The following is a 12422-nucleotide window of genomic DNA, read 5'->3' on the forward strand; positions in this document are numbered from 1 at the left end:
TTGTGGACACTAAGAGAAGCCAGGGCCTCAGTAATGGAGGACACCTCCTCATCTCCTGAGAACATCCATCAGGAGAGAATGTAGCTGGTTTAACTGGATTCCTTTGAGGGTAGGGAGCAGTTCTTATTATTCTGTGCTTGGATCCATCTCCCGGGTAATCAGAATAGTCTCCCATCCTGTAATGAGACAAAACCCTCTCCCCTATATACAACGATGTCCCTTCCTGCCATTCAGCATCCTGGGCAATTTTTATCCATACTGTCTGTTCCATGCCTTCTGGGGGAAGTTCAACAAAGTGTCTATCTGCTCTTGATATAACTTCACATTGTGGTAAATTAAGAAAATTAATAACGTATAATGCTTGTGCCATATAGCTCTGGGACTGGTCTGCAAACTCCATTCAGGTTGCATAAGGCCATCTCTTTTCCCCCTTTTTAATTTTATAATTTGTCTTTTCAGGGTATGGTGAATTCTTTCAACAAAAGATTGTCCTTGTGTATTGTGTTCTGTACCAGTAATATGTACAATATGATATCGTTGACAAAATTGTTTATATTGATAAGAAATATATGTTGGTCCATTATCAATTTTAATTTTAGAAGGCAGTCCCATAACAGCAAAATTTTCCAATAGATGCTGTATAACATGAGCAGTGTGTACTCCTGGCAATGGTGTAGCCCACACAAATTTTGAAAAATTGTCTATGCTTACATCTATATGTGAAAGGCGACCAAACTCAGAAATATGGGTTATATCGATCTGACACGATGTATTAAGTTGCATCCTTCTGGGATTAATTTGAGATGGAACACATTTTATACGTGAAGACTGACACATAGGACAATTAGCAATAATTTGTTTGGCTTGAGAATAGGGAAGCTTATATTTAATATGTAAATATCCTGTATTGGCATGATTATGACTGTGTTCTTCTGGGGTAGCAAATGCCACTAATTGATCTACCATATGATTGCCATGTGTTAAAGATTCTGGAAATTTTGAATGTGATCTAGTATGTGTAATGCATATTCTAGAGTTTCATAATAACAATAGTCCTTTAATATGTGAGAATAACATTTAATATAGGCTTAGATGTAGAAACAACAGCAGTCGCAGTATTCTGTACTACTCCTACAACTCCTATAGCTGACTCAGCTATAATATTTTTCATCATGAGTAAAATCCTGGAATACATTAATTACCGCTAATAATTCATTTTGTTGTACTGACCCAAAAGAAGATTCTTGTCCCCAAAATTAATCGTTGGTCCAATAAGCCATCTTGGTGTTAGAGCCATCTGTAAACACAGTAAAGGCTGATGGTAATGGATCAACAGAAATTAGTGTGTTTATCAAATTTTTTTTGTTGTTTTTTAAAGCAATCCCACAATTTACTATGGGGAGGATGAAATTCAATATTTCCAGTGTAAGAAATCATGGATAATTGAAAAACCTCAGACTTCTGCATTAAATATTCCACTTTATCTTTGCTTAATGGGAAAACAATAGCAGCACAATCATATCCCCACAGAGTAACAGGTCTTTGTATGCCTTGCTGAACAATTAAAGAAATTTGTTCCTCATAATTTGTTAATGTTTGGTTAAAGTTGTATTTAATATAAACCTACTCTAAAGGCAACTCATCCTGAGCGAAAGTGCCTGTAGGATATTCAAGAGTATTTAAACATATAATTTAATAACTCTATCTGGATCAATACATGCCAAATATGCATCTTTCCATTTTCAGAAAAGATACCCTTGCATGCCTTCATATAAGCATTAATATCCCCAGCCTCCTTTATAGGTAATAATGCTTTCCTGTACTCTTCATTAGCATTTTCAAAAGCAAGCATTTGCAGTAGTTGTCCTCCAGCTTCCTCTCCTACCATTGTTCTTTCCAATGTTAATTTTAATATACATAAAAACTTAATACATGGTTCATAGAAAGCTACTACCTTTTTCAACCAACCAGTATCATCCTTTATAATAAGTCGGTTGGGCCAAACCTTGAATCGATGCTGAACTAATTATAGGAAAAGAAAAAGCAGGTGAATTCGTCATTATCATCGTGTGAATCTAATGGTCAACATGCCATCCTCGGGAAACGACTTAGAAAAACCTGCTTCAGGCAGTGGTGCAGAGGGCAAAACTTTTACTTTCGTTTTGTCTTAATGAAGCTCTAGCTTCTTGTTCTGTATTCGTTATTACCCTGTCTGCATTCATGGCCTTGAACACAGTAAAAATTACAGCCCAAAGAGACCAGAAATTGGAATCTTTTTGCCCTGCCTAACAGCCTTTTTCACCTTAACTTTCACTTTGACCCAGATATCAGAATCCCTGGAACCCTCGTCAGGGAACCATGGAGTTTACTCTTGCTGTCTCTAAACACTTTTCTAAACCAGACTGATAGAAATGAATTCCCTGCACTCTTAAAGATGCTTAAGCATAGCGAGATGAAGAGAAGATTTATCTTGTCCCATTTCCTTGTAATAAAATGTACTTACCTTATCTGACTGTCCAGACTTACCTTCAGGGACCCTGTTCCAGTGCCATAGGTCGACGTCTAGGGTGTTGGGAGCCCTGTGTCCGGTCGCATTCCTTTCTGTGTTTCCCGATGCTCAGTGGCCATGCCACTCCAGCATGCTTTGAAATGAACCAGTCCGCAACCACCACCACCACCACCACCACCACCACCACCACCACCACCACCACCACTACCACCACCACCACCACCACCACCAGCACCACCACCAATTTGGTTTTGTAAATAAAGTTTTATTGACATCGCCATACTCAGCATTTACATCCTGTTCAGTGCTGCTTCTGGCTACAGCTGCAGGGCTTAGGAGCCACAGAGCCCTTTAGGCTCCCAGAGCTGAGAGCATTGACCTTTTGCCTTGTTTGTGAAAGAGGTGACTGACCCCTGTGCTCGAGGTGGCCTTTCCGTGCCCCTTAACCCATAGCATAGGTCTCTGTGCCATCCTCTCCCTTTGCTGTGGTGTGCACTTCCTGGTACATTTCCGTTAGCTCTTGACATTTCCAGAGCATTGGGTCTTGCAAATTGAATTTGCATGGCACCAGGAATAGACCTGATAGCAGGGTGTGGGACACTCCCTATGGGGACCCTGCCCAGGATCCCCTTACTTTTCCAGTCAACTACCTGAACAGTGAGCCTTTGTGGGACAAGGTACTTCACGACATGACTTGACCTCTCTGCAGTGCACCCAATCCCTGTTTGGCTCAGATGTCCCCCAGAGAGGTTGTGTGAGTGTCCCCAGTAGAGGCAGCACTCTGTGTGGTGGCATTGACATGGCATCCAGGAAAGTCAAAACCAGAGAGACATGTCGGGCAGTTGGAAGCAGATGTCTGTGTCCATGGGGAGAAGGATGGACTAGACACTCCTGCAGGGGGTGAGCTGAGAAGCACTTCCTTGGCTTTTTCACAACTATACATCCTGCATGCCATGCTGTGTACCCATGCTGAGCTGAAGCCCCAGGCTTTGAGTCTCCCACAGCTGCTGTGTCCTGGGGCCAGAGTAGGATTAAGCAGACTTCAGTAGGAGAAAGGTGAAAACCCTGGTTGCGGGGTGGGGATGCACAGTCATAACACACCTCACATGAGGCCCCTGACTTAGAGCCGTATAGCAGCTGTGACAAGCCAGCTCTGGTGACACTCATCTGCAATCTCAGCCCATGGGGGGTAGAGGCAGTAGGATCAGTTGTTTAATTATCCTTGGCTACACGGCAAGTTCGAGGCCAGCCTGGGCAACTTTGTCTATGAAAATAAGACAAAATGAGGTCTTGACTCTGAGCATCACAGTCTGTACCTGGCACAGTTGACCCACCCAGGTAAGAAACCCCTCTGTCCAGAGGCCATAACTGCAGGAGACCCCTGGCCAAGTGTCTATACAGCGCCCTGTTTGACTGGACTGTGCTGAGGACCAACCACGCTCTCCTCAACAGGAAGGACAAGGGAGAGGCTGTTTCTGTGAGATTCAGGGCCCTGAGACGGCCATTATAAACCCTGTCCTTGGGAAAAGCCATGGAGACTGGGAACCCACGGGATCTCTGCAAACACCAGGGCTGGCAGAGGACTCTGATCCTCTACAGCAGCTGCTCTCAATCTGTGCGTTCTACATCAGCGCTCCTGCACACCAGACATTTACATTACAGTTCCTCACAGTAACAAAGTTACACTCATGAAGTAGCTCTCCAATAAGTTTATGTTGGGATGACAACGACATGAGAACTGAAATAAAGAGTCACAGTGTTAGGAAGGGTAAGAACCGCCATTCTATAGGAACCCAGGCATCTGCACTCGGTGTCTGGAAGTGTGATAGGCTAGGCTTCACCCTCAGCGATGCCAGCATGTGGGCACCAAGCCCAGGTTCCACCCCAATGCTTCCTGGATATGTGCAGGCCTGGTTCCATCAAGAAGTAATAAAGGAACCCTTGGCAAAAAAACACTGGGTACCAAACTGGTCAGGAAAACACACCCCCTCTGCTGCAACTCCTCTCAGGAGGGCTAGTCTTCCCAGGAGACCCCGGCTATAACCACAGCTTGTCTCCCAGTGCTTGCCCATTGGTGTCTTGGCCATATTCAGATTTGAGGGCTTTGAACAGAATAGCTTCCAGCAGATTTGCATCAATGAATCCAACAAGTAGTTGCAGTCCTACTTCACCCAGCGCATCTTCAAGCTGAGGCAGGTGAGAGTGGACACCTATTCCCCAGCCCAGCCCAGCCATCACCCTGAATGTCAGCTGTGTCTCTCAGTATCAGCAGGATGGGGCCTGGGCACCGTAGGTTCCCCAGGACCTAAAGCTATGTCCTTGAACTCACTGCCATGCTCAGCCCTTCCAGCCTCTTTCAACACTTCTGGATGCTCAACTGCTCCTGCAGCAAGGCAGCAGTGTGCACATTCTGTCACGTCATTTGTGTGTGTCTACAGGAGGTCAGAGCCTGTCCCCTCTGTTCATTTCTTTTGCTGTATTTGCCTTTCTGAGGAGGCAGGACCCACAGGTATGGGAGGGAGCCACATGCATATTCTGCAGCCATGTCTGATTCCTCTGAGGCTTAGTCCCACCCACACACCTACCCTCCAACCTCCCGACTCCATGTCACCCCTGGGGCTCTGTAAACCTTCCTGCTTTCTGTCTTTATATAACTGGTGACAGTCCAGCCCTCAGTGGTGTCATACAGTGTTAGTTTGTCTTTGCACTGCCTGGAGGTCTGACTTAGGAGAATGGCTACCATTCTCATTCCTGTTCAAGGGTCAGAATCTGAATCCTATGTAAGGCTGAATAATACTCCAGCACATGGATGGGCCATGTTGAATTTACACAGTCACCTATGGATCTTATATTTTGGCTTGTAAACACACACATATAAGACTCAAGTGACACCCAAGTGGAGAATTGCTGGAGTCCTCCATGGCTTTCTGAACCGTCTGAGAGACCATCCTGTCCACAGTGTATAGGACACCATCTACTCATAGCTCACACAGCATGAGAAGATTAGGGAGGGTTAACCTGGCTTCTCTATCTCCTACTTTCTGCCACACTAGCCCTAGCATCTTTCTGTATTGCAGTGAATGTTTAGAACCCAGGAGGATGCCAGCTTCCTTGCTCAAATATAGCAAGTTCCTCCTTGCCTGCTTTGAGATTGAGTCTCATGCAGCCCAGGCTGGCTTTGATCTCACCATTAGTTAAGATGGCCATGAACTCCTGGTTCTCATGCCTCAGACGTCTCTGAGTGCTGGGTGACAGGTATGCACCACTCTTAAGTTCTGCCACTGGGACAAGAATGAGCAGAGCCAGCTCTGAAGCACACACTGTGCTGGTGTCAGTGATGACTGACTTATGATCCTGTCTTCCTTGCACATGGCCCTTCTCCTTGGTGCATGCCATCCTTCCTCCCTGTGAGTCATGGGGGACACCAAGCCTGAGGATGTCAGCAAGAAGTTTACTTACTTCACTGGGTTGGAGGCTGTTAGGTTCCTGCGTCAGTAGGTGAGATTCAAGCTAGAAGGTTTGTGGCATGAGAAACTGGAACAGAACTGGAATGGCAGGAACAATCGTCACCTGACTCTGAGAAGACCAGGTGGGCAGAAACTCATCGTTGGGCATGTAGTGAGCTCAAGACCAAGCTGGGCATTGCTCAGCGCATGTGAACAGGTGTGCTTACATGGACATGTGTTTCCCCCACATGGTCACCACTTATCCAGGCACGGTGAATACTCCAAGGAGCTTTTTATGTTTTAACATTTGTGTGTTTGTGTGTCCATACATACATATACACACATACATTCGTACATAAACACGAATACACGTACATGAAAACACATGCATATACATGACTATACACATTCATGCTCACACACACATATATACACACCTACATGCATACACACACACACACATACACACACATACACACATACACACATACACACATACATGCATACACACATACACATATACATACACACATACACACACATACAATACATATACACACATACAAATACACCTATACACACATATAGACAGACATATACACACATATACATATACACATATACACATACATGCATACACACATTCATATCCACACGTACATACAGACATATACATATATACTCACATACATGTAAGCACATGAGTGGAAGCCAGAGGACAGCTTGGCCCTTGTTTCTCTCCTTTTTACCACGTGGGTCCTGGGGATTGAGTCAAGCTCATCAGACTTGACAGCAAGCCCCTTTAACTGTAGAGCCCTCTTGTTGGCTGCCAGTTGCCTCTTTCCACAAATTCTATCCATGGTGGGTTGTTTAGAGTTGTTATTCTCATGATTCCTTCAGCAATAGCGCAGACATCATTTACACTACATTAGGAGTTATAATTCATGTAGATGTCAGGAGAGCTGGAGGCGTGGATCAAGAAGAGAGCCCACTTTCAATGTCATTATGTGGTATTGCCTTAGGCCCTTTTATACACTCCCCTGGCTTTGTCTGAGTATATGTTTGAGGTCTCTCTATGACTGTGCAAAGAAGTAAGAGCTAGGGCTGGGCCACAAAATAGGAAAGTACTTGTTCATCCAAAAACAAAAACAAAAAACAAACAAACAAACAAAAATAGCTCTAGGGTTAAATATTGGTGCTAGTACTGAACTACACAGCCAGAAGGTATTTTTCTAAGTAAATAACACAATATTGGGGATGACAATATGATCAAATATCCTACAACATAAGTTTGCAATGTTACCTACATTTTATAAATCAAGTCTGACCACCGTTTTGGTTGTTTCCAATCTTGTCTGAGTGCATCATCACGGGAATCCCAAGGAAAATCAGAAATGGGTTCTTGAAGCTGTTGCACAGGGCCAGTATAGACCTAAATACCACAGAGGAAACCTTGATTCTTATCTCAAGGGATCATTCACCATCCCTCTTGTCACATAACTTATGACAAGACGTCACCTTTCCTAAACTTAGCCTTTTTCCCAAGTGCTACAGAAGGGAAGATCTGGTGTCAAGGGGTCTGGATTCAAACCACAGGAACACTGAATTCATTTAAATAGGTGTAGTTTATTAATGCACACACCAATACAGTTCAACCAGAGCAACAGCTCACAACTGTGTACTGGACATTTCTAGGCCCAGCTCATTGCAAAATCCACATGGGCTCATGCACAAGTGTTGGAAATGCTTCAGTCTACGGGCCCTGACTCAGGCCATTTTACACATAATTGTTCCTATTTTCCTTGAATCTATTGGGTCCTATGTGAAGAATACACTTGGGGAACTTGTTAAGATTAACAAACCTCATAACATACAGAACATAACAGGGTATGTGACCAGCACCACACAGTTCAACGTCAGAGTTTTTTGTTCTTTGTTAGTGTTTTTCTTGGCATCCATGATGTGGAGGCGTATTACAGAACAATAGGAAAGAGCTGGCTGCTGTGTAGCAAATTCGTTGCTATTAAGGTAGGTATGGGGGCAAGACCTCAGCAGTAGCCCTTAAGATGGGAAGGCGATGATGTGTTTGATAACTGAAAGGAGCTGCCTCAGCTATGTTTCTCTGCTTGCTCAGTGCCCATTCAACATCACTCTGTCCCTGAAGAGGAACTCAAGGTCTGCCCCCTGCTGCCTGTGAGCCAGGACTAGGCAAAGAAAGGCTAGGCCACAGCACTGGTTTCCAATCCCTCAGTAATGCTGGATTTCCAATAATGTACTTGTATACACAAATACAGTGTGGTAAGTTGCAATAGATACTAATCATTTCTCACATAGGGCAGCAGTTGATTGACTACAACTAATTCTATTAAAAAAAAGAAACCTGGCTCTTGTAGAAATATAGAAAGAAATATCTAGGATGGTGGGGGATGAATTCTGCCATGGACTGAACTCGTGGAAGTGGGGTTGGGAGAAAGATGCATGGTTAAATAGCCGACCAGGTTCACATTGTGTCAACTTGATTTAATCTAAGGACAAAGAAGTGGAGTATCTCTGATGGCTTTCTTCTAGTCCCTTTAAAGCATCACTGGGGTTTGAACTCAGAACTTCACACTTCTTGATGGGGCAACTACACTCAAGGAAGCTTAAGACTTTCATAGGCACAGTATTATGCTATATATACAGAGTAGATAATACTAAGATGTTCAGATGGTGATGTCCATTTGTATGCACTCTTAATGTGGACCTAAAAAAAGAGAGATCAAGGTCCTTAAAATAGAAAGATCAGTTCCAGTTGTTTTCTACCATTCCAAACAGAACAACTGGTAGGGAGAGAATGGTAAATAATCGAGAATTCGTAGATGATGCTTTGAATGAAGTGTGGATTTCTGTGCTGGTTTAAAACAGGGTCTCAAGTATCACATGTTGCCCTCTACCTGGCTGGCCAGGATCACTTTGAGTTCAGATAAACCTCCTTTCACTTTGCAATAAATAGGCTTATAAGAGTGGCCTCCAAGGACTGTGCAGACAGCATTAGCCTTTCACAGTTGAGGTGTGTAACCCACAAGTACAGTTTTAGCCATGTTTTTCCATGTCTACCAGTTATTTCAGATTGTTGCTGTTATATGCCTGACAATCAAGGATGCAGAAAAATAACCTGATGCAGAGTAAGGACATGGTGATCACATGGTGATCTCATGGTGCCTCTTCCGTACGTTCTGGATGAGGTTTGTTAAAATTCCAATATTGCAAAAAGCTTTATATAGGGCCCATCACATTACGGGTCACTATGCACTGTTCTATCTAAAATGGCCTAATCAGAACTGACTCCCATATAACACTTCCTGCAATCCTCATATGAGAAGCTTGAGCTTTAATTTTGACTTTTCTTTTCTCGTTCTTTCTTATTTTTTGCTATATAAGTTGAGACAAAGATAGTTAAGGCCATGAATATGCCCCCAAAATTTGAACTATGGATGTGATCAATCAATGTTAGTGTGTGCATTCTATAAAGTATTCATTTTTTACTATGATAGATGCTTTTGTGTTTGGTGTGGTGGCCATTTCCCAGTGTACAGGTGCTGGGACCTTGCTCTATCCACTTAATGATGTTTATAGCCTCATTTTAGACGTTTCATTGCACCCCCTATATCTCTTGACTATTTTATTTTTCTGATAGAAGCTCATGGTATATCTTACTCAGGCCTGTGAGCAGTGCTCCTTTTCGACATTGGTGCAGAGAGAAGAAGCCCACCACCAGCATGAGGTTCCCTTCACTGGTGGCTCCAATATTGCACTTTCCTCTGCCAACTGGTCTCCACACTTTTCTTAGAACCTTAAAGACTTCAACTCTTTCTCCTAAGGAATTTTCTGGCAATTGTCGATTGCTAAGCACATGACTTCATGAGTGTTCCCCTAACACACACCCATGTTATAACCTACCATGCAGACTATTTCTTGATGTGATATAAAGCACCTGTACATAATGAGACAGGAGAACTTTTGACTGCATATTCAAGCTGGTGTGAAATCTCAGGAAGTTTTAATGGCTAACATTGGTGAATGTGGACAATTTGAGTTAGGATGAGACATTTTTTGGGAAAGATTTGAAAGGAAACATTCATTTAGATGCATAGGAATTACTAAGGTTTTATAATCAAGCCTTGAGGAAAGTTTGGCTTTGGAAGCAGGAGATGCTCAGTGGCTCTGCCCCAGGAAAGTCTCCTGGAAAGGGCACCTCTGCTTATGCTCAGTACAGGGAGAACATTAGCAGGAGGCAAAGTCTGCTCCCCATGACATCTGCTGTCCCTTCTTGGACATTCTATTGTCTTCTAGAGAGTTCTGGCATCCTCTGTGATGTCACCAGTATTGTAGTGACAACCAGTGCCCTAGTTTCTCTCAGTCTGAGTCTGGCGGTTACAAGCTAAGACATGTTTTCCCGTCTTCGCAAGCGTTTTGGGAGGGGGAACGTCGATTCTGGAGAGACTAAAGTGAAGGAGTCTGGCCTTTCGTCTCAAAGTAATGATGGACAAAGACAGCACTTCTGAGGAATGTGGAGTAAGTTCTGGGCAGTATATTTTGAGCTTCCTGCCAGGGTGGCTGCAGGCTTAAGCTGACCTTTCTAGCAATGGGCCACAGCAACTGGAGCATCTGAAAAGGAATTGAATTTCCACGAATATCACAATTCCCTAAAGTCAAGGATTTCAGAATTTTAGTTTCCCCATCCCCACTGGGAGGATATGGTAAGGCCAATGCTATTATACTATGAACTTCTGGTCTTTACTTTTCAGTTCATTTGCTCTGTTACATTGATATAATAACACCATCAGTAGTCATGGATGGTCCACCTTTTCTGAGTTTAGACAGGGCAGCAATGTATTTCACTATCATTGCTTCTTTAAATACAGTGGGTATCTGACAGTAGTAACAGGGAGAGATTGTGCTTCAGGCAATAATCTTATGTTCTTAGACCTTCTCCGATTTCTTCTAACTGGCAGGGTCATCGTTTGCTTTATATATTAGAGGTTGTATGTTACAAAAATTTTTCTACAATACCAAAACTATTTGGAACGTGTAGACCAAGATTCAGCCTGTAACCTATTCGCACTTCTAGGGCATTTGTTATTTCATATAGGGGAATTGATAAGTCTGTTGAACATGTCCTCCCTGGAAATGTGTTTTAAATCCAAAGTTGTTGGCCTAGAGTATCAGGGTAGGACATCTGAGTGTCTCCAATCACTCAAGTTTTGTGGATGGTGAATTTATCATCTGAGTTCTGAAACCACAGGGGTGAGGGTCCTGAAACCAAGCTGTACCCTGTTCAGCTGATAATAATCCTGGAGAAGCCATCTCTGTGGTACATGTAAGCACGTGATGTCCAGCATAGGGAACACCTGGCTGCTTACATCTCTTGGTCTCTATAGAGTAGTACGAGAACTGAGATACCCTGAGGAGGTCTCTTAAGCATAGACCAATCGCCTAGCAGTGACACTGGGTTCCAGGCTTGTTCTCCTGTTTAGGCCTCACTGTGATCTATGTACACTCTATGCATTCTCCCCATGCAGGTTCACTTGTGTTCTTCTACCTACAGGCGCTGGGATAGAAACATCTTCCCATGGCACTGACCTAAGCAAGAATCAGGCCATGAAGGAAAAGGAGAGGCTGATTAAAGAGCTGCAGCTCATTACCGAGGAGAGAAATGACCTGAGAGATCGCCTGAGGTTTCTGACAGAGAGATCCATGAAGAACAGGTATGAATCACACCAAATGCTCTTGTTTCATTCCTGGGTCTGCAAGGTCACCTTTTTCTTATCCTGTTAAGGTTTTGGGTTCTAGAAAGCTGTGCCTCCCTAACCACCCTGTGCTAAACCTCACCTCCCATATAGTGGAGATTCAGAACCTTACCCTTCCTGAGGAGTGAGATTGAAAATGGACTCATCTGCTTCCACTTATTTAAAAGCAGAACTTGTGGTCTGAATGAAGAATTCAGGGATAAAGTCAGGAAGAGTGAGTTCCCAGTGTGCATTTGCAAAGCCCTTGACAGCTGGTGGCTTTGCAAGATTGTAATTGCAGTGAGTTTATGGTGAGTCTCTGTACTTGCTAGGCAGGGGACTGAGTGCTGGAAGATCCAGGCAGCAGCCTGGAGTAATATAGGACCCACCCTGAGTTCATATATTCCTAAATGCCGATGTTCATTGTATTCTATCATTTGGGGCCAGGCCACACTTCAGGCCAAATCCATATTATGAAGACCTGGAGAGAATGGAGGAGGCGGTCATGTCAATTCTGCACAACTTAGAGATGGAGAACACTGAGGTCCATGAGAACAACCATAAGCTGAAGAAGGAGATTACCTTCTCTAGGTAAGTCCTGGTCAGAAAGGCTATCACTTGTGGAATGGCCATTTCTGACTTTCTTTGTTCTGGATTGGACGGTCTTCAGCTCTGGTTCTATCTCTTGTGCTATTTACC

The 12422-nt window shown here is 43.6% G+C and overlaps 3 protein-coding genes across 5 annotated transcripts in view; 2 read left to right on the plus strand and 1 right to left on the minus strand.

Moving 5' to 3' along the window:
• The window catches only part of LOC134483260 (disks large homolog 5-like), a 664485-nt gene that overhangs the window by 546170 nt on the left and 105893 nt on the right, over positions 1–12422 (minus strand). The gene's annotated exons all lie outside the window — the stretch shown is intronic.
• Positions 1–12422, plus strand: part of LOC134483259 (uncharacterized) — a 478774-nt gene that overhangs the window by 344908 nt on the left and 121444 nt on the right. The gene's annotated exons all lie outside the window — the stretch shown is intronic.
• The window catches only part of LOC134483263 (uncharacterized), a 55144-nt gene that overhangs the window by 40811 nt on the left and 1911 nt on the right, over positions 1–12422 (plus strand). For 2 of the 3 annotated variants that reach the window (XM_063278553.1, XM_063278554.1), the window contains exons 1-3: positions 10224–10509; positions 11543–11702; positions 12171–12314. The exons of the other annotated variant lie outside the window; for it this stretch is intronic. In XM_063278553.1, coding sequence (XP_063134623.1) covers positions 10503–10509; positions 11543–11702; positions 12171–12314 — 311 coding nt within the window. In that variant the 5' untranslated portion in view covers positions 10224–10502. Of the gene's footprint in view, positions 1–10223; positions 10510–11542; positions 11703–12170; positions 12315–12422 lie in introns of those variants that run through there. 3 annotated transcript variants of the gene reach the window in all.

This window comes from Rattus norvegicus, chromosome 19 (genome assembly GCF_036323735.1).
Source record: "Rattus norvegicus strain BN/NHsdMcwi chromosome 19, GRCr8, whole genome shotgun sequence".
Classification (NCBI taxonomy): Eukaryota; Metazoa; Chordata; class Mammalia; order Rodentia; family Muridae; genus Rattus; species Rattus norvegicus.